A 21,308-nucleotide genomic window follows, 5' to 3' on the forward strand; every position below is an offset into this window, starting at 1 on the left:
AATTATTATATGTAATTACTTGTTTCATATTGGTAGTACTCTTCTATTATACCAACCCACCTCTCCGCATACGTACTGTATTCATCAAAACACATTTGGTTTGAATTCAAACAAAAATGTATAATAATTTTATTATTTAAAAAAACCAAAGACTGTCCATAGTTATTATCTTAAAAACTCAAATTTACTTTATGTTCCTTTTGTAAGACTCAGCAAAAGCCAATTTTTTTATTACAGTTCATGGACCTAAATTATGGAAGAGGCCTATCTTAAAAGAGAATCTAAAAAGATGTGAAAATTCAAAAATATTCAGACATCAAATTAAGTTTAATTATTTGGAAAATTATCATTCGTAAATGTATTATTATGCCACTTTTACTTAATTTGTATACATTTTTATTTTGTTTTATGTTTTGTTGGGTCTTTCTGAGACAGGCCTCTAATTCTGATCCAAATTAATGAAATCTTTATTTGTTTATATTGTTTACATTGTTTAAGTTTGCATTAATTGAATAAATGTGAAATGAAATGAAAGTATGCTATAATAAACAAAATCAATAGGTATCAACCGCGCATGATAAAAAAAGAAGAAAATGGTCAACAACAAAAAAGAGAAAGAAAGACATTTACAACACGATTAAAGAGGTAAAATATTATGTTATAATTATATGTACAAAATGTGTAAAATGTTTATTATATATATATTCGTATATATAATAAAACACACTTATGGACCTACTTAATAAGCGTTCTACAGAGAATTCGCTGACTTATCACCAATTGTAGTTCACGTTAACAACTTTCGGCAACAATACTTAATACTACTGTAATATTAACTGATGTGGTGTTTGAAGTATTTATCTTGATGTTTCAGAGTGGCTGGTTTAGTAATAATTATACTAATAATGAATAATATCAACTGGTATTCCTTGAAATACGTATAATGAATTCGACAATTGGGCGACGCAAGGATAGAAGTTTACATATCTAATTAAACTCGTGTCTTGATCAATTCGAATAGTTCGGCAATTGGTCTAGTAGGCCTAATATAATTAATTTTAGGAAACGTTACAAAAAACGTTCACACTAAAAGTTCAGTTTAGAGAGAAGTGTGAAAAGGGGTTGTCTTTCTGTGTTAGGATTGTTTATCTATCTCTGTTTTTGTTTTGTTTTTTTTAAATAATTTTTTGTTGATCTTATTAGCCAAAACATAGTATGAAAAGCACCGTAAAAATGTTCAGTGACCTCTGTCAAATCTTTTGTAGGAGATGTAGGCCTATATTTGTTTCTTTTTAGTCGAGTTTTAATTGTCCACCGACTGAATCGCTTTTCGGAAATATCCTCATTGTTCATAAAGTACTCCCTGTCGATCTTCACTCTCGTCTAGCGAAATGAAAACGGCCGGATTACAAGTCTAGTAATATGACACCAATTGTCACTCATTGTATACGGTGTCTAAGTACGACTTATTCAGTTTATTTAGGACAGAGTTACTGTTGGCAAGTAGCACATCAGGATTACCGATTTCAGCAACCTAAAGAACAAAATATGATTACAAAATAATGAACATAACATACAATATTTGTGCTAGAAAATAATTTGATATGAGATTTTTTTAATAAATCAATTGTAATGGTAAATTATACCATATAATTTTGTGTTTTGATAAATAATGATATTATTTTCTACTTTCGTGTGTACATTATCGATTAAAAGTAGAAGTTTACAGTATGATTTTGGGCAAAAAAAGCAAATTTTAATACACTAGACGGTACGTTTACATTAAAGCCCGTTTACATTGAAGCCCGTTTACACAAGGGCGATAACGATCGACGATAATAAACATTTTTCTTGGATAAAACAAAAGAAATTAGAACAGTTTTCGTTCTAGAACTATAGGATAATCATTTTGCAATATTATTTTGATAAAAATAATATTTTTTTAAATCCAATCAAATAACGTCATGATCAATAAAAAAATCGTTGTATTGTAACGATATTATTGCTCTTACTAATCATGACGTCATTTGATTGGACGTGTGGAAATAGTATTTTCATCAAAGACAGCATAGATGATAATCCTATAGTTCTAGGATGAAAACTTTTTAAAATTCTTTTGTTTTAGGTATGAAAAATGCATATTTATCTTTTATCGTCGATCGTTAACGCCCTAGTGTAAATGGGCCTTTAGGTGGTTAAAATCAGTAACATGGGTATATACCACCTTTCTATCATTTTATAATGTTGTAAATGTGTATATAGATAAAATAATAATGCAGCCAATAACTGTAATAAAGTAGTACCAATATTACTTACACGGCCACCGTCCATCACCAGTATAGTATCACAGTCAAGAACTGTGTTGAGTCTATGTGCTATAATGAGCAGCGTACAATTTGTGAAACACTCTCGAATCGTTTGCTGAATCTTGCTGTCCGTTTCCGTGTCAATAGCCGCGGTAGCTTCATCTAATATCAAGATCTGATTGTTGAAAAAATTAGTAGCATTAAGCTTTGTCTACACTATCAAACTTTATGTGTCAAAAAAATGTGATGTGCCCATATATTGACATGATGATGTTATATCACTACCATATTTAAGCATAGCACTACCATATATAGGCACATCAAACTTTTTTGACACATAAAGTTTGATAGTGTAGACAAGGCTTTAGCAGTAGAATAATATTCTATAATATATTTTTAAAAAAAATAACTAATAATAATAATGGCCTGGGCCTACAACGAACCTTATTTTTACGAAGTAGTGCTCTTGCCATACATATTAGTTGACGCTCTCCCACAGAAAAGTTTTCGCCGTTCTCAATGACCGGGGCCGCGAGTTGCTCTCCTAAACTGCAAATCTAATAAAAAATATAATAAATGTTGATTTGTTTTGGTATAGTTTCCAAAATTAGCGATTTTCAGTGAAATGAAATATTGTTCTAATTATAGTTAAAACATACTTTAAAAAATGTATTTACCAATTCTTTTACGTGCGTTTTTTCAAAAGCTTGCCAAATCTCGTCATCGCTAAATTCGTCGAACGGATCCAGATTGTATCTGAGGAAAGTTACGGTTAATAATATGTGTTTTTAACAATTTCATTATGTTTATTATTGTCTTTGTCGCCACCGCTAGCATTAGGCTATGTCATCGTTGATCACCATTAGTGTTATTGTCACCATCGTTATCGTGTTCATCACCAATGGAATTTTAGTATTCAACGCAAAGTTTTTTTAAGCTAGAAAGAAACGGTGACGGGACGTTTTGCCGAACGCCATTTCGCCGACAGACCACTGACCGACAGACTATTCGCCGACAAGAATTTAAAACGTTTGCATTACGGTCTTGTTACGTAAAAGAACACGTTTCACTTTAGTAAAATAAAAATATTATAATAAATTTGTTATACCTTACTTCTGAGTGGCAGATCAATGAATTCCCAACAAAATAAAAAAGAAAAACATAGGCCTATTTGTTTCATAGACGTAAGTGTTAATAATTTGAAATATCAATTCGGCAATATGTCCTATGTTGACGAAATAGTTGTCGGAGATATGTCTTGTCGGCCAGTTGTCTGTCGGCCAATTGTCTGTCGGCGAAATAGTTGTCGGCAAACTGTCTTGTCGGCGAAATGTCCTGTTGGCGAAATGTCATGTCGGCGAAATGTCCTGTCGGCGAAATATCCTGTTGACCAAATATCCTGTCGACTAAATGTCTGTCGACGAAATGGCATTCGTGTCCTACTACCAAAGAAACAGTATGTCTGCACTTGAAAAGTAGCATCAGCATCAATATTGCTCCTCCTCCTGATCAACATCATAAAATCAAGCATGCATCATCGCTTTACCAAAGTAAATACTATTTTTATAATGTACACGTACCTTACTGTGCCAGCAAACAACACAGGGTCTTGTGGAATAATTGAAATTCTTCTTCGTAAATCTTTCAGTTTTATTTCATGAATCTCAGTATCATCAATTGTAATGGAACCTTCTATTCGGTCTGCCAGTCGATATAATGCTACTCCAAGAGAAGATTTACCTAAAATAAAAGATCATGTATTAACACAAACCCATGGGGAAATGGATACAAAAATATACAAAATATTTTTATTGTGAATTTTGAACAAAGTAAAATACAAAAGTAACCTTCCATTTAATTTTCCATAAATACAAAAAAAAAACTAATTAATACAATACAAAAAAAAATAAAAACGTAATTTTTCATAAAGACATCAAAGACACATTCCATTATTCACAAGTAATCAATGCCTTAAAGATTTCCAAAGATTAGATTAGATAGACTATTTTGAATTTTAAAAATAACGATTTCAACAAGTTATTGATACTTGAAGCTGCCAATGACACCTCACGTTTAGAAAGGTAGCTACTAGATATAACACTTCGTAAATAATTGTACCTGAACCCGTCCTTCCAACAATTCCAACCTTTGTCCCAGCATCAAATGTTAACGTGATGTCAATCAAACTTGCTGGTACGTTTTCTCTGTAGCGCATGCTGTAACCGTTAAACGTTATTCTTCCATCAACAATCCAGTCGGCTGGTTTACTATGAACATTCAGTGTTTCCTCTGGCTTGACATTCTATATACAAGATGGACAATAATCAAAATGTGAAACATTTAGGCCTATTTTGGTTGTTAATTTTTCAAGAGAGTACAGCTCGTATAGTGGTTTTATCACTTTTATAAAATCTGCCAGACTGTATTAAATGTTTGTTTTGCATAAAATAATAATAATCTTTCTTGAAAGTAAATAGGAAGGCTAATGACATTATTTTGATTTTGCATTATTTTTATCAATAAAACAATATCAAAACAATTAATTAAAAACAGCTTTTAGCAAACCCCAATTTGGTATTTTATAAAGGAAGTTGATGTCACGTTTCAATTTGCTGTCAGGTATTTTTAAATACGAATAATATATCAAAACTGAACGTACTTGAATATATTCTTCAACCCTTTCAACTGATATAAGCCTAAGAGATATTTGCAGAAAGAATTGTAACACCAACAAAGACAATCCTGTAGTCGTCTACAAAACAGAAAAATACAATATTTGTTATTTCTGCTGGTACAAAGTCAACATATTTGATCAATGACAAAGATCTTTTTCTACATATATAGGTAAATATCAATAACATATCACATAGCTCGAAATAAGATAAATATCAGTAAAATGAAAGTTATAAACAATATCAGTATGTTTATGTGTAACATGGGCCTGGAACCAAATCCCATAATTCACAGAATTCAACTATTAGGCCTAATTCGCCCCCGATGCCTGGTAGTTTGGAACACCGCATTCATGAGACTCTTCCCCAAAACAAAAATCAGTAAGGATATCGTCCCATTTAGAGTCATCCTTCTGTCCACTTATCATGTATTCACTGGTTAAATTTAGTGTATTATTATTAACGTCAATGAAATAATATTATAAATTACATTCTTACAATGAATGATAGTGTGAGGAGAAGACCAGCCACAGATGGCGAGATTGTTCCCTGATTGAATACAACGAAGAGTGCAGTCGAAACCAGGCTAATGACCGTAAGGACCTCTAGTCGAAACCACGCCCACAGCAATGACGCCCTTTTCAGATGTACAGACGTGGTATTATCTGAGAGAAGTTTCTCGAACCTAAATGCAGAGAATACAATAATTAGTGTGTTCAATGGCGGTCAATGGCAGAAATAGCCATTTCTGCCATAGATACAGTAGGCAAGATTGAAGTACAGAAACCATATTAGCAACTATATACATTATGATATTTTAAACACACAAAATTACTTACTTTCTTTGAAATTGTTCAATTTTGTTATAAGCTTGAATAGTGGCACTTCCTTGCACAGTGGCTGTTACGTGTGAAACCGTTAAAGACGATGTTGTATTTTCTAGACGTTTTAAATTGAAGTAACCAGGACTGAAAAATCGCGTATACATAATATACGCTGTGACCAAAAACAATAGTATACATATGTATACATTCCAGATATAGGAAATTACGAACAGAAACCCAAGTGATGTGAAGGCGAAACTAACGAAGTAGTCGATATCTCCAGGCAGACTATTGTCAACTGTAAAAACAGAATACAAACGTTGGTTAATAACGAATATAATTCATTTAGTTTGTGAAACAATGCACAAAATATAACAATAACTCCAAAACAATATAGGTCTACATACACCCCTCATCATATTCCGCACTGATTACAATATTTTGTGTAACACAACGATATTCAAATAATTTAAATTTAATGTAATTTCAAAAACAACTTTTCAAAATTAAATAATATTATGTGGAAAATTGTAATTTTTATTAATTGTTCAAAAAATAATAATTTTTTTTAAAGATTTAGTGCTAGTAAATTACCATTATGTTTACTACGGAAGTTGGAAAAGACTTGTTTACGTTAATTAAAAGCGGAATTTAACTTTAATTTTCTAATTGCAAAACATTTGGCATTTTCCTTCAATCTGCTTTCAATATTATTATTCTTACTTTCGTCCATATCTTTAGAAAATCTGTTCAGTATCCGACCAACTGGTGTTGTATCAAAAAACTTCATCTTTGCACGAATTATCTTTTTGAACATTCTGCTGTGCAATTTAGTGGACGCTTTATGAAAAATCTGAAACACATTTTACATATTTAAATTTACTATTGAAATATTTGTAAAAAAAGTGATAGTCATCATATCTGTATCTTTAACACTCCTAATTTATATCACTAAAGCAATAACAATTGTTACTTTGCTCATACTGGCTTGATAGATAAACTTAAAACTCAGTTTTCTAAAAATTAGAAAAGGTGTTTAAAGTATTAAAACAGATTATCGGTAGGCCTATTGTATCTACATAATACGGTACCTTTTATTAAAAGTTTGGATTCATTCTTTAAATTTTTGAAAGACCTTATTATCAGAATTATCAATAAATTAACTATAAATTATATAATAACAGTTTTATATTAAATTATGTATTTCACTTATTAACCCTTGAAACTAACCGTAATATTATATATTGTCCCAACAATACCAAAAACAAAAATTGAAATAAAAGCAACACAGTAAGCCGTCAAATATTTTGGAAAGTCTGGATTGAGATGAAGGTCGCCACTACTGTAGTTAGTTCCACTTGTATTAAAACTCTTAGGGAAAAAGCAAAATCAAGTAAAAATATACAAATAGGCCTATACGTTTAACTAAATGTATAACCAATCATTTTTTCTCCATTCCTACCTCACAAGATTACTCAATAACCAAATTGTCTATGATCAATGATGCTTTTTATATTACATGTTTACCCTTTTTATATCACTTTATATAGATAGATTATTAATGTTATACTTGCTCAAGGAAGTTTTTTATATTTAAATGTTACCTCTTTTATCGTTTTAATATAATTCAGTTTTTTAATTTACATTTTATATTGAACAGATATTAAGATTAACTAGCTATAGAAGATCATCTTCCCTTTAAACTAAACTATCTGCTAAAGAAGATCAAAACTTCTCTCCAGAACTATATTACGTAGTGTAGGTCTTCTACCGCATATATTATATATCAACATCTTGATTTTCGCCTTGCAAAATATTAAACAATTTAGAAACTAGAAGTTTATTATTATTATTATTATTATTATTATTATATTATTCATGAAAAGGAAATAAAGTTTACTAGTGCTTACTCCCCGAAAAATATCCATGTGATGTTGCATAATATCAAGATTTTATAGTATTTGGAAGTGTTTCAAAATCAAGTATTTAATAGAGTAGTTTAGTAAAAAGTGTGGAACACAGCAACCTTATTATTTAGTCCATGTGCACTTACCCCTGTACCCGCATCTATCCACACTGTTAATGTTAAATTAACAGCTAGAGTTGTAGAAGAAGCAGCTATACTCAAAAGTATGAAAATAACTAGCGCAGGTACACCGCCAGAATAGTTGATATATTTCCAAAGGTATGACAATTTTCCAGCTCCAAATCCCGCGTCTTCTTTCGATATTAGTTTACCTGAATGACAATCCAGTGTAATAATTACAACAACTTATTATGTAATAATATGTATAATTATAAATAACTAGCTAACTGAACGCCACATAGTCCAGCTAATACCACTGATACATAACGTTTTATTGGTGCATGAAATAAAAACAACAAACCTAATTCAGCCGGTGAATCTAGGCCTACTTCACTATTTCTTAAATTTTCAAGATAAACGTGTCCATCTGAATGAGCCTTATTATTCGTGGGTTGTTGTTCTTTGGTTGAAGTGTCAGTATTACTGTAATGGGCTTGTATGAGTTTCTTGTATTCTGTGTCTCTTCCCATTAGGTCTTCGTGTGAACCATGCTCAGAAACTCGAGCAGCTCGTATATGGAATATTTCATCGCAATACTGAAGGTACTATGGATAAATAATAAGTAATGCAATGTAAAACATTACCTTATCACTATGTCATCTCATTCCTTCTTTAAGATATACAGTAAGTCGCAGAAAAATGACAATTGAAGCAATAGGAGAAAAAGGACAATAGTTCCAAATAATGAAATGCGAAGACATTTAACTTTATTCTTTCTCTATTTCCAATCAGACCAACCTAGCGAATCATCATTATTTACTGGCTGGTATAAAACATAACTACAAAGATTATGTATTGTCAATCTTAGCCTTTGACCTGGACAATTGTTTGTGGTATAATACGATTTTGTCATTGTTTTTTGCTTTCTTGACTTTTTCTTCCTAAAGATAAATTGGAATTGTGTTATTCCTCTGGCTTCGCTATTTAATTATTTTGTTATTAGGATTCGATCTATGTTTCATGTATATATTCATTATTTTTTATCTGTAATTGTTTGTATGATGCCGAAATAAATCAAATTAAATCAACTTAAACCCAGTTATAGTTTCAACTACTTTATACAGCCAAAATACATGAGTCTAAGGTTATTATGAGGATATAAAATCATATAACACTCACTTGCAACTGATGAGTAATAAGAACGACAGTTTTGTTCTTCATCAACCCTCTTATACATTGATTAAAAATATGTTTTCCAACATGTGCGTCAACAGCACTCATCGGATCGTCCAATAGCATAATATCACCTCCAGAATATAGAGCTCTTGCAAGATTGACACGCTGTTTCTGACCGCCACTAAGATTTATACCTCGTTCACCAATCTGTAAATTAAGAAATGTTAATCTATATTACGTAAGTAATTGAGACAGTCGCACCGCAAACCACAGCCAGGCCGCCACGTGCACTCCTCCTTTGCCATAGTTTTCTGGTGGTAATAGAACAAGCCTTCTCTGATAAAAGGATAACAAAACACTAACATCAATAGAACGAAAAGGGTTAACTAATTAGATAAAATTCCCGTATCTATATATTTGTAGAAGCTTTAAATCAAACGGTACGTTTCATCACCTCGGTTTTGTCACCCAGCTCAAGCACTGCCAAATCGTCTGTCAGACAACACGCTTCAATGATTTCAGCGTACCTGATTGGTTCAAAGTCTTCATTAAATGTTATATTTTCGCGAATAGTCGCATTCATGATCCATGCTTGCTGCGGTACATAACAAAAACGACCTGTAGCAGCAACATGTCCATTGACGATAGGTAACTGTCCCAAAAATGCGTTCAACAAGGAGGTTTTGCCACTTCCTATTGGTCCGCAGATCCCAATTAACGAAGACTATGAAAAAAAATGGTACATTTATCAACATTAACATAACTTTTGAATTCTTTGATGTAAAATGACACTAAATATGATTACTACATAGTACAGAAAAGCGTTAACAGTCTCCAAGTTAAATTGTGAAAATATAGCCTGTTCCTTGACTTTCTTTAGGTTCAAGGATGTTTTAATGATGGCCAACAAAGTGCCACTACATAGGCCTCATAAGACATAATTGACCAACAATAATAATTTATCAGTTTATTTCTGAATTGTCAACTAAATTACTATAATTCTATTAACGTTTCAACTCAAGTCAACTCAAGTCAAGTCAAGTATCATTTAGTGTCATTTGTTTTAAGAAAAAAAACATAGAAATTCTGTTTGATCTGTTGGCGGAGCACAAAATCACACGGACACAACACGAACTCAAAACAAAAACATTACAAAAAGTGTCTACATGATGTTTAAGGCTCTAATAGCTCCTGGAAAGAAACTATTTGTAAATCGTGCCTTATTGGCCTTAATAGAACGAAATCGCCGACCGTTGCGAATCAAATGTACTAGAGGCCGGATGAAATTGATCATCTTTGATAGCCACTGTTTTTTTCAGAAGACGATCCGAAAAAATGTTCTCCAAAGACAATTGTGCAGATCCAATTATAGATAAGGCAATGACCTACCTTTTTAACTTTGATATTAATGTCATTGAGCAGTAGTACAGGTGTAGGCTCAACTAAACTGTTCAACATAACTTTCTCATTTGAACTTTCCACATCTCTGACTTTGTCGGTGTCTACAACGTTGTATGAAAACGAGGCACTTGAAATTTCAATAGCATTCTCAGAATCACATGGAACTCCGTAAGAGAATGAGTGGTCTTTAAGCTGTAGTATTTTCTGAATCGAAATGTATACGATGTTAGAAAACTAAGTTTATTTGGAAAAAATAGCAGCGCAGAAAAAAAGTTTAAGTAGGCTGGCCCAATTCAAGATGTTTATCTTCTCGTGTATCAGCGTATTTCCTTTAATTGATTCCTCTCTACTTTTACAGTCATTTTAAAATGTATTCTTTTTAATCTAATTAATTTTTGTTTTCTGTTTTATAATATGATGTTAAAGGAAGAAAATTAATTCTTTTCTGAAAAATGAAAAGTTTTCCTTTTTGAAATTTATAATAATTGATTTTAACAGGCTTACCATAACCACAATGTTTCAATTTTTTGTTCAATAAAATGTCAGTAATCACCCTTTTATGAATATTAGGCTAATTATCACTAGATGTAAGATGAAATATTCTATTTTCTCTCGGCTTCGTTTCGTGAACATAACCTTTTATCTTTCACCTTTATTCATTATTTGTATACTATACGACAGTTTCAGTTTTAACATTCGGTAGGACTATCTATATATGTAGGTTTTGGTTTAACTCGCTTTAATAATCTACTTTCTTTATTTCTTACCTGTATTTTCCGAAGTGTGACGAGTGCTTCCGTTGTAGGTTTCAGTGCCACCGGAAGTGTATGAACAATATTTGCAAGAGTTGTGAAGCACACAATCAACCCAAAGAGCTGGAAAAAATAGTAATTTGTACATGTTGAATTATACTTTATAAATACAATTGCTCTACATTATAACTGTTACCAGTGGTACTACATCATCTTTTAATACCTGATCATAATTAAGTGTATTGGGTATAGAATCATAAACACCGTTGATAATGCAGTTTTTGTTTTATACACAGGGAGGGAAATTGATTTTATCAATGTTGTTGTTGTAAAGGGTTCTTGGCTTATAAGAATCTAGGTCCAGTGTATGCGATATAATTAGCGAGGTTAGGCTGTTTCTCTGGTATGTAAAAACGTTCTTTTGTTTCAGTAAAAAAATTTTTTTTGTTCAAATTTAAGAACCACTGTATTACATATTCTTACTGTTATTTTGTATGACTTTTACACGTTTACATACTTTTTGTTTTTAATGCTACCGCAAACATTCTGTTTTTAGTGACTTTATTGTAGTTTTTAGTTATTATTTAACCGCATTAGTATAATTTTTTCAATTATAGAAATCAAATTCCTACCTCAGGTACTGAAATATCGCGCCCGGTAAATACCATGGTGAGCATGATGGTAACCATCGCTGTTGGATTTGCAGAGTAAACAAAGGTCAACGTCAATCCATGAAGAAAACTCACTTTTCTCAATTGTTTCAATTCTTCTTTTCGAATTTCTAAAAATAAAGGAATGGCAAGTTTATCCAATAAAAACTATGAGGCCATATCATAAGCTATCATTAATAATAATTAATTAGATACAGTATTATTATTATTGATACTTTATTCATAAATTCATTCATAAATCATATTTTGAGTAGGCATATTGTAAACCCGACAACAATGCATAGCTTCTCCGTGGGTGAACAGAACGAACTAAACAAGTTGGTTATCTATTAACTGGAATTCAACATTCTGAAAAAAGTTTCTTGCAAGTAATACAAGTTAAGCTCTGTCTAACCTATTAAACTAGTTTGACAAACAGTGTGATGTGCCCAAATATGGTAGTGATATATGACATCATCGATCGTGTCCATATATGAACACATCACATATTTTTGTTACATAAATTTTGATTGTGTAGACAGAGCTCTATAAAATAGAAATAACACTGGTAAGTTTTAGATAACAAAGTTCAGAACCACACTCGAATGGAAGATGGTGGAATAGCACAAGCTCACTGGTACCAAAATGACATGATAGTAACCAAGATAATATAATTGTAAAGGCCTACCTCTAACCTTTGCGGCAAAAGAATTCTCCCACACATACATTTTTATCAGTTTAGTATAAGTCAAAATTTCATTCATAATTTTCACACGATTTGCAGTTATCTTTGAGTATTTTCCTCTTTGTTTTGTCATTATCTTGGCGGTAATGCTCTAGAAGAAAATATTTAATAAAATACCTTAAATAATACGTTAAAGTACTGAAGTGATGATAATGATACATGGTAATTGAAGAACACTGAATTGTATATTTCTGAACATGTATGAACAACTACTGGATAAGGAACAATTGAAACATGGTAATAAATAATGGTTAAGATTAACATTACTGGTGTTGGTGGTATAGGCCTATGTGTTGACTTGGAACAATGTGCACAATGAAAGTGACGACTGAGATAACAAGGCCAACAGCCATAAGTCGCGTGCTAAAACGCATAGTATTACCGGACCGACAGACAGACCGACAGACAGACCGACCGACCGACATAGTGAACTATAGAGTCGCGTCCACGTGACTAAAAACATAGTAATTGAGTAACAATAGATGATTGAGCGTTAAGTAAAAGATGAAATAGCGACACGAAACTGGTTGGAGAGAACTGACGACGAAAATAAGTAAGTATATGTATTCGTAAATTTATATTTTAATTTGAGGGTGCCACAGATCAAAATCTTTTGTTTGCTTGTGGAAATCCTGTTTTTCACATTTTATTGTATTTTTTACTTCTTTTAATATATATATGGTTATAAATTGTGTGTGAAAATAAAGAATACTAAAAAACATAGTTGAGGAACAATATAAACATTATCACCGGTCGATCAATTATCGATGATGATTATACAGAAATGATTGATGAAGTTCTTACCTGTGAAATAATTACTATGAGAAGAGCAACTACACCCCCTAGTGCCGTTACTCCAATCAGATTTATGATAAATATAAGAACGGCCGTTAAAACAAGAAGTGCTCGAAGAACAACGTGGCAATTAGAAACAGCCTCGTATATTCTAGTTCCATCGTTCGTCATTATATTCAGAACCTATGTAATAAATAGATGATTTCAGTATTATTATGAGAGATGTGTGTCGATAGATTGGAACATGTAATCAACAAAATATTGACGGTGAAATATGTTTCGTCGATTTTTAGGCTAGTTGCTTCGACATTATCTCCTTATGTTCCCTGTACAACCTCCTCTCAGCTGTATCACTATTTCTATCACAAAATAACCAAAAAAAATCAGTCCCTAGGCCCGTATATTTAGCCGTGTCAAGTTTGAATAGAATAGGGCCTACGTACCGGCGTGAAGTTGGTTACTTATTCCTTATTCGATATTCAATTTTTTTTGTGAAGTTGGATCCTTATTCGACATTCACATTCACATGTATGGGGCGCAATATGTGTAATATTTTAATTAAATGATTTTATACTTACGGCTTAGATTAACTAAGGCTATGATTTATAGGGCTATAACTTCGTTATAAACTGCATGGACCGGGATGACGATACATGGGTTGGGGCTAGTAGGGTCCAGTCGTTTCAGAAAAAATACCACTTGCCCCGGTCCATGCCGTCTAGCTGCCATTTTACGCCATTTTAAAATGTTACTACAATTTAAGTTTTTTTTAATAAAAAATGCAATATAACCGGAAGATATATAGGGCTAAAATTACGTTATAAACGGCATGGACCGGGATGACGATACAATGGTTGGGGCTAGTAGGGTCCTGTCGTTTCAGAAAAATACCACTTGCCCCGGTCCATGCCGTCTAGCTGCCATTTTACGCCATTTTAAAATGTTACTACAATTTAAGTTTTTTTTAATAAAAAATGCAATATAACCGGAAGATATATAGGGCTATAATTACGTTATAAACGGCATGGACCGGGATGACGATACAAGGGTTGGGGCTAGTAGGGTCCTGTCGTTTCAGAAAAATACCACTTGCCCCGGTCCATGCCGTCTAGCTGTCATTTTACGCCATTTTAAAACCTTACTACAATTTAACGTTTTTTAAAATAAAAAATGCAATATAATCGGATGATTTATAGGGCTATAATTACGTTATAAACGGCATGGACCGGGATGACGATACATGGATTGGGGTGAGTAGGATCTAGTCATTTCAGAAAAATACCACTTGCCCCGGTCCATGACGTCTAGCTGCCATTTAATGCCATTTTAAAACGTTACCACAATTTAAGTTTTTTTAAATAAAAAATGCAATATAACCGTATGATTTATAGGGCTATAAATACGTTATAAACGGAATGGACCGGGATGACGATACATGGGTTGGGGCTAGTAGGGTCCAGACGTTTCAGAAAAATACCACTTGCCCCGGTTCATGCCGTCTAGCTGCCATTTTACGCCATTTTAAAACGTTACTACAATTTAAGTTTTTTTTAAATGAAAAATGTAATATAACCGGATGATATACTGTATAGGGCTATAATTACGTTATAGACGGCATGGACCGGGATGACGATACATGGGTTGTGGCGAGTAGGGTCCAGTCATTTCAGTAAAATACCACTTGCCCCGGTCCATGCCGTCTAGCTATCATTTTACGCCATTTTAAAACGTTACTACAATTTAACGTTTTTTTTTTATATAAAATGCAATATAACCGAATGATTTATAGGGCTATAATTACGTTATAAACGGCATGGACCGGGATGACGATACATGGGTTGGGGCTAGTAGGGTCCAGTAGTTTCAGAAAAATACCACTTTACCCGGGCCATCCCGTCTAGCTGCCATTTCACGCCATTTTAAAACCTTACTACAATTTAACGTTTTTATAAAAAATGCAATATAACCGGATGATATATAGGGCTACAATTACGTTATAAACGGCATGGACCGGGATGACGATACATGGGTTGGGACCAGTAGGGTCCAGTCATTTCAGAAAAATACCTCTTACCCCGGTCCATGCCGTCTAGCTGTCATTTTGCGCCATTTTAAACGTTACTACAATTTAATTTTTTTTTAAAATAAAAAATGCAATATAACCGGATGATATATAGGGCTATAATTACGTTATAAACGGCATGGACCGGGATGACGATACATGGGTTGGGGCGAGTAGGGTCCAGTAATTACAGAAACATACCTCTTGCCCCGGTCCATGCCGTCCAGCTGCCATTTTAAAACGTTACTACAATTTACGTTTTTTAAAAATAAAATATGTAATATAACCGGATGATATATAGGGCTATAATTACGTTATAAACGGCATGGACCAGGATGACGATACATGGGTTGAGGCGAGTAGGATCTAGTCATTTCAGAAAAATACCACTTGCCCCGGTCCATGACGTCTAGCTGCCATTTAATGCCATTTTAAAACGTTACCACAATTTAAGTTTTTTTAAATAAAAAATGCAATATAACCGTATGATTTATAGGGCAATAATTACGTTATAAACGGAATGGACCGGGATGACGATACATGGGTTGGGGCTAGTAGGGTCCAGACGTTTCAGAAAAATACCACTTGCCCCGGTTCATGCCGTCTAGCTGCCATTTTACGCCATTTTAAAACGTTACTACAATTTATGTTTTTTTTAAATGAAAAATGTAATATAACCGGATGATATACTGTATAGGGCTATAATTACGTTATAGACGGCATGGACCGGGATGACGATACATGGGTTGTGGCGAGTAGGGTCCAGTCATTTCAGTAAAATACCACTTGCCCCGGTCCATGCTGTCTAGCTATCATTTTACGCCATTTTAAAACGTTACTACAATTTAACGTTTTTTTTTTATATAAAATGCAATATAACCGAATGATTTATAGGGCTATAATTACGTTATAAACGGCATGGACCGGGATAACGATACATGGATTGGGGCAAATAGGGTCCAGTCGTTTCAGAAAAATACCACTTGACCCGGTCCATGCCGTCTAACTGCCATTTCACGCCATTTTAAAACCTTACTACAATTTAACGTTTTTATAAAAAATGCAATATAACCGGATGAAATATAGGGCTATAATTACGTTATAAACGGCATGGACCGGGATGACGATACATGGGTTGGGACGAGTAGGGTCCAGTCATTTCAGAAAATACCACTTGCACCGGTCCATGCCGTCTAGCTGTCATTTTACGCCATTTCAAACGTTACCGGTACTACAATTTAATTTTTTAAAATAAAAAATGCAATATAATCGAATGATTTATAGGGCTATAATTACGTTATAAACGGCATGGACCGAGATGACGATACATGGGTTGGGGCTAGTAGGGTCCAGTAGTTTCAGAAAAATACCACTTGACCCGGTCCATGCCGTCTGGCTGCCATTTCACGCCATTTTAAAACCTTACTACAATTTAACGTTTTTATAAAAAATGCAATATAACCGGAAGAAATATAGGGCTATAATTACGTTATAAACGGCATGGACCGGGATGACGATACATGGGTGGGGCTAGTAGGGTCCTGTCGTTTCAGAAAAATACCACTTGCCCCGGTCCATGCCGTCTAGATATCATTTTACGCCATTTTAAAACGTTACTACAATTGAACGTTTTTTTAAACAAAAAATGCAATATAACAGGATGATATATAGGGCTATAATTAAGTTATAAACGGCATGGACCGGGATGACGATACATGGGTTGGGGCTAGTAGGGTCCAGTAGTTTCAGAAAAATACCACTTTACCCGGGCCATCCCGTCTAGCTGCCATTTCACGCCATTTTAAAACCTTACTACAATTTAACGTTTTTATAAAAAATGCAATATAACCGGATGATATATATGGCTACAATTACGTTATAGGCGGCATGGACCGGGATGACGATACATGGGTTGGGACTAGTAGGGTCCAGTCATTTCAGAAAAATACCTCTTACCCCGGTCCATGCCGTCTAGCTGTCATTTTGCGCCATTTTAAACGTTACTACAATTTAATTTTTTTTTAAAATAAAAAATGCAATATAACCGGATGATATATAGGGCTATAATTACGTTATAAACGGCATGGACCGGGATGACGATACATGGGTTGGGGCGAGTAGGGTCCAGTAATTACAGAAACATACCTCTTGCCCCGGTCCATGCCGTCCAGCTGCCATTTTAAAACGTTACTACAATTTACGTTTTTAAAAAATAAAATATGTAATATAACCGGATGATATATAGGGCTATAATTACGTTATAAACGGCATGGACCAGGATGACGATACATGAGTTGAGGCGAGTAGGGTCCAGTAATTTCAGAAAAATACCACTTGCCCCGGTCCATGCCGTCTAGCAGTCATTTTACGTCATTTTAAAACGTTACTACAATTTAACGTTTTTAAAATAAAAAATGCAATATAAACGCATGATATAATAGGGCTATAATTACGTTATAAACGGCATGGACCGGGATGACGATACATGGGTTGGGGCGAGTAGGGTCCAGTCATTTCAGAAAAATACAACTTGCCCCGGTCCATGCCGTCTAGCTATCATTTTACGCCATTTTAAAACGTTACTACAATTTAATTTTTTTAAGTAAAAAATGCAATATAACCGAATGATTTATAAGGATATAATTACGTTATAAACGGCATGGACCGGGATGACGATACATGGGTTGGGGCTAGTAGGGTCCAGTCGTTTCAGAAAAATACCACTTGACCCGGTCCATGCCGTCTAGCTGCCATTTTACACCATTTTAAAACGTTACTACAATTTAACGTTTTTATGAAAAATGCAATATAACCGGATGGTATATAGGGCTATAATTACGTTATAAACGGCATGGACCGGGATGACGATACATGGGCTGGGGCTAGAAGGGTCCAGTCATTTCAGAAAAATACCACTTGCCCCAGTCCATGCCGTCTCGCTGTCATTTTACGCCATTTTAAAACCTTACTACAATTTAACGTTTTTATAAAAAATGCAATATAACCGGATGATATATAGGGCTACAATTACGTTATAGGCGGCATGGACCGGGATGACGATACATGGGTTGGGACTAGTAGGGTCCAGTCATTTCAGAAAAATACCTCTTACCCCGGTCCATGCCGTCTAGCTGTCATTTTGCGCCATTTTAAACGTTACTACAATTTAATTTTTTTTTTTTATAAAAAATGCAATATAACCGGATGATATATAGGGCTATAATTACGTTATAAACGGCATGGACCGGGATGACGATACATGGGTTGGGGCGAGTAGGGTCCAGTAATTACAGAAACATACCTCTTGCCCCGGTCCATGCCGTCTAGCTGCCATTTTAAAACGTTACTACAATTTACGTTTTTTAAAAATAAAATATGTAATATAACCGGATGATATATAGGGCTATAATTACGTTATAAACGGCATGGACCGGGATGACGATACATGGGTTGGGGCGAGTAGGGTCCAGTTATTTCAGAAAAATACCACTTGCCCCGGTCCATGCCGTCTAGCTGTCATTTTACGCCATTTTAAAACGTTACTACAATTTAACGTTTTTAAAATAAAAAATGCAATATAAACGCATGATATAATAGGGCTATAATTACGTTATAAACGGCATGGACCGGGATGACGATACATGGGTTGGGGCGAGTAGGGTCCAGTCATTTCAGAAAAATACAACTTGCCCCGGTCCATGCCGTCTAGCTATCATTTTACGCCATTTTAAAACGTTACTACAATTTAAGTTTTTTTAAATAAAAAATGCAATATAACCGAATGATTTATAAGGATATAATTACGTTATAAACGGCGTGGACCGGGATGACGATACATGGGTTGGGGCTAGTAGGGTCCAGTCGTTTCAGAAAAATACCACTTGAACCGGTCCATGCCGTCTAGCTGCCATTTTACGCCATTTTAAAACGTTACTACACTTTAACGTTTTTATGAAAAATGCAATATAACCGGATGGTATATAGGGCTATAATTACGTTATAAACGGCATGGACCGGGATGACGATACATGGCCTGGGGCTAGCAGGGTCCAGTCATTTCAGAAAAATACCACTTGCCCCGGTCCATGCCGTCTAGCTATCATTTTACGCCATTTTAAAACGTTACTACAATTTAAGTTTTTTTAAATAAAAAATGCAATATAACCGAATGATTTATAAGGATATAATTACGTTATAAACGGCATGGACCGGGATGACGATACATGGGTTGGGGCTAGTAGGGTCCAGTCGTTTCAGAAAAATACCACTTGAACCGGTCCATGCCGTCTAGCTGCCATTTTACGCCATTTTAAAACGTTACTACACTTTAACGTTTTTATGAAAAATGCAATATAACCGGATGGTATATAGGGCTATAATTACGTTATAAACGGCATGGACCGGGATGACGATACATGGCCTGGGGCTAGCAGGGTCCAGTCATTTCAGAAAAATACCACTTGCCCCGGTCCATGCCGTCTCGCTGTCATTTTACGCCATTTTAAAACCTTACTACAATTTAACGTTTTTATAAAAAATGCAATATAACCGGACGAAATATCGGGCTATAAAATTACGTTATAAACGGCATGGACCGGGATGACGATACATGGGTGAGGCAAGTAGGGTCCAATCAATTCAGAAAAATACCACTTGCCCCGGTCCATGCCGTCTAGATATCATTTTACGCCATTTTAAAACGTTACTACAATTGAACGTTTTTTAAAATAAAAAATGCAATATAACAGGATGATATATAGGGCTATAATTAAGTTATAAACGGCATGGACCGGGATGACGATACATGGGTTGGGGCTAGTAGGGTCCAGTAGTTTCAGAAAAATACCACTTTACCCGGGCCATCCCGTCTAGCTGCCATTTCACGCCATTTTAAAACCTTATTACAATTTAACGTTTTTATAAAAAATGCAATATAACCGGATGATATATAGGGCTATAATTACGTTATAAACGGCATGGACCGGGATGACGATACATGGGTTGGGGCGAGTAGGGTCCAGTAATTTCAGAAATATACCTCTTACCCCGGTCCATGCCGTCTAGCTGTCATTTTACGCCATTTTAAAACGTTACTACAATTTAAGGTTTTCATAAAAAATGCAATGTAAACGTATGATGTATAGGGCTATAATTACGTTATAAACGGCATGGACCGGGATAACGATACATGGGTTGGGGCGAGTAGGGTCCAGTCATTTCTGAAAAATACCACTTGCCCCGGTCCATGCCGTCTAGCTGTCATTTTAAGCCATTTTAAAACGTTACCGGTACTACAATTTAATTTTTTTAAATAGAAAATGCAATATAACCGAATGATTTATAGGGCTATAATTACGTTATAAACGGCATGGACCGGGATGATGATACATGGGTTGGGGCTAGTAGGGTCCAGTAGTTTCAGAAAAATACCACTTGACCCGGACCAGGCCGTCTAGCTGCTATTTCACGCCATTTTAAAACCTTACTACAATTTAAGTTTTTTTTAATGAAAAATAGAATATAACCGGATGATATATAGGGCTATAATTACGTTATAAACGGCATGGACCGGGATGACGATACATGGGTTGGGGCGAGTCGGGTCCAGTCTTTTCAGAAATATACCTCTTACCCCGGTCCATACCGTCTAGCTGTCATTTTACGCCATTTTAAAACGTTACTACAATTTAAGGTTTTCATAAAAAATACAATGTAAACGTATGATGTATAGGGCTATAATTACGTTATAAACGGCATGGACCGGGATAACGATACATGGGTTGGGGCGAGTAGGGTCCAGTCATTTCAGAAAAATACCACTTGCCCCGGTCCATGCCGTCTAGCTGTCATTTTAAGCCATTTTAAAACGTTACCGGTACTACAATTAAATTTTTTTAAA

General features: G+C 34.5%; 2 protein-coding genes across 2 annotated transcripts in view; both read right to left on the reverse strand.

The window, feature by feature from the left end:
* Window positions 1-574: 574 nt before the first annotated feature.
* LOC140048639 (ATP-binding cassette sub-family C member 5-like) lies at window positions 575-13,421 on the reverse strand. Its single transcript, XM_072093400.1, has 20 exons — window positions 13,357-13,421; window positions 12,496-12,643; window positions 11,790-11,938; window positions 11,173-11,280; window positions 10,394-10,609; window positions 9,459-9,728; window positions 9,008-9,211; window positions 8,190-8,433; window positions 7,856-8,040; window positions 7,033-7,173; window positions 6,526-6,655; window positions 5,818-6,100; window positions 5,477-5,663; window positions 4,966-5,058; window positions 4,425-4,608; window positions 3,887-4,046; window positions 2,984-3,062; window positions 2,750-2,863; window positions 2,317-2,481; window positions 575-1,534 (listed from the first exon to the last, which is right to left on the reverse strand). The coding sequence occupies exons 2-20, from the start codon at window positions 12,623-12,625 to the stop codon at window positions 1,436-1,438; spliced, it is 3,141 nt and encodes a 1,046-aa protein (XP_071949501.1). The 5' UTR covers window positions 12,626-12,643; window positions 13,357-13,421; the 3' UTR covers window positions 575-1,435.
* Window positions 13,006-21,308, reverse strand: part of LOC140049799 (multidrug resistance-associated protein 5-like) — a 29,520-nt gene continuing 21,217 nt past the window's right edge. The window contains exons 4-5 of the mRNA XM_072094748.1: window positions 13,357-13,530; window positions 13,006-13,089 (exon numbers count right to left, since the gene is read on the reverse strand). Of these exons, the coding sequence (XP_071950849.1) occupies window positions 13,006-13,089; window positions 13,357-13,530 (258 nt within the window). The remainder of the gene's footprint in view (window positions 13,090-13,356; window positions 13,531-21,308) is intronic.

Source organism: Antedon mediterranea, chromosome 5 (assembly GCF_964355755.1).
Source record: "Antedon mediterranea chromosome 5, ecAntMedi1.1, whole genome shotgun sequence".
In the NCBI taxonomy this organism is placed as follows: domain Eukaryota; kingdom Metazoa; phylum Echinodermata; class Crinoidea; order Comatulida; family Antedonidae; genus Antedon; species Antedon mediterranea.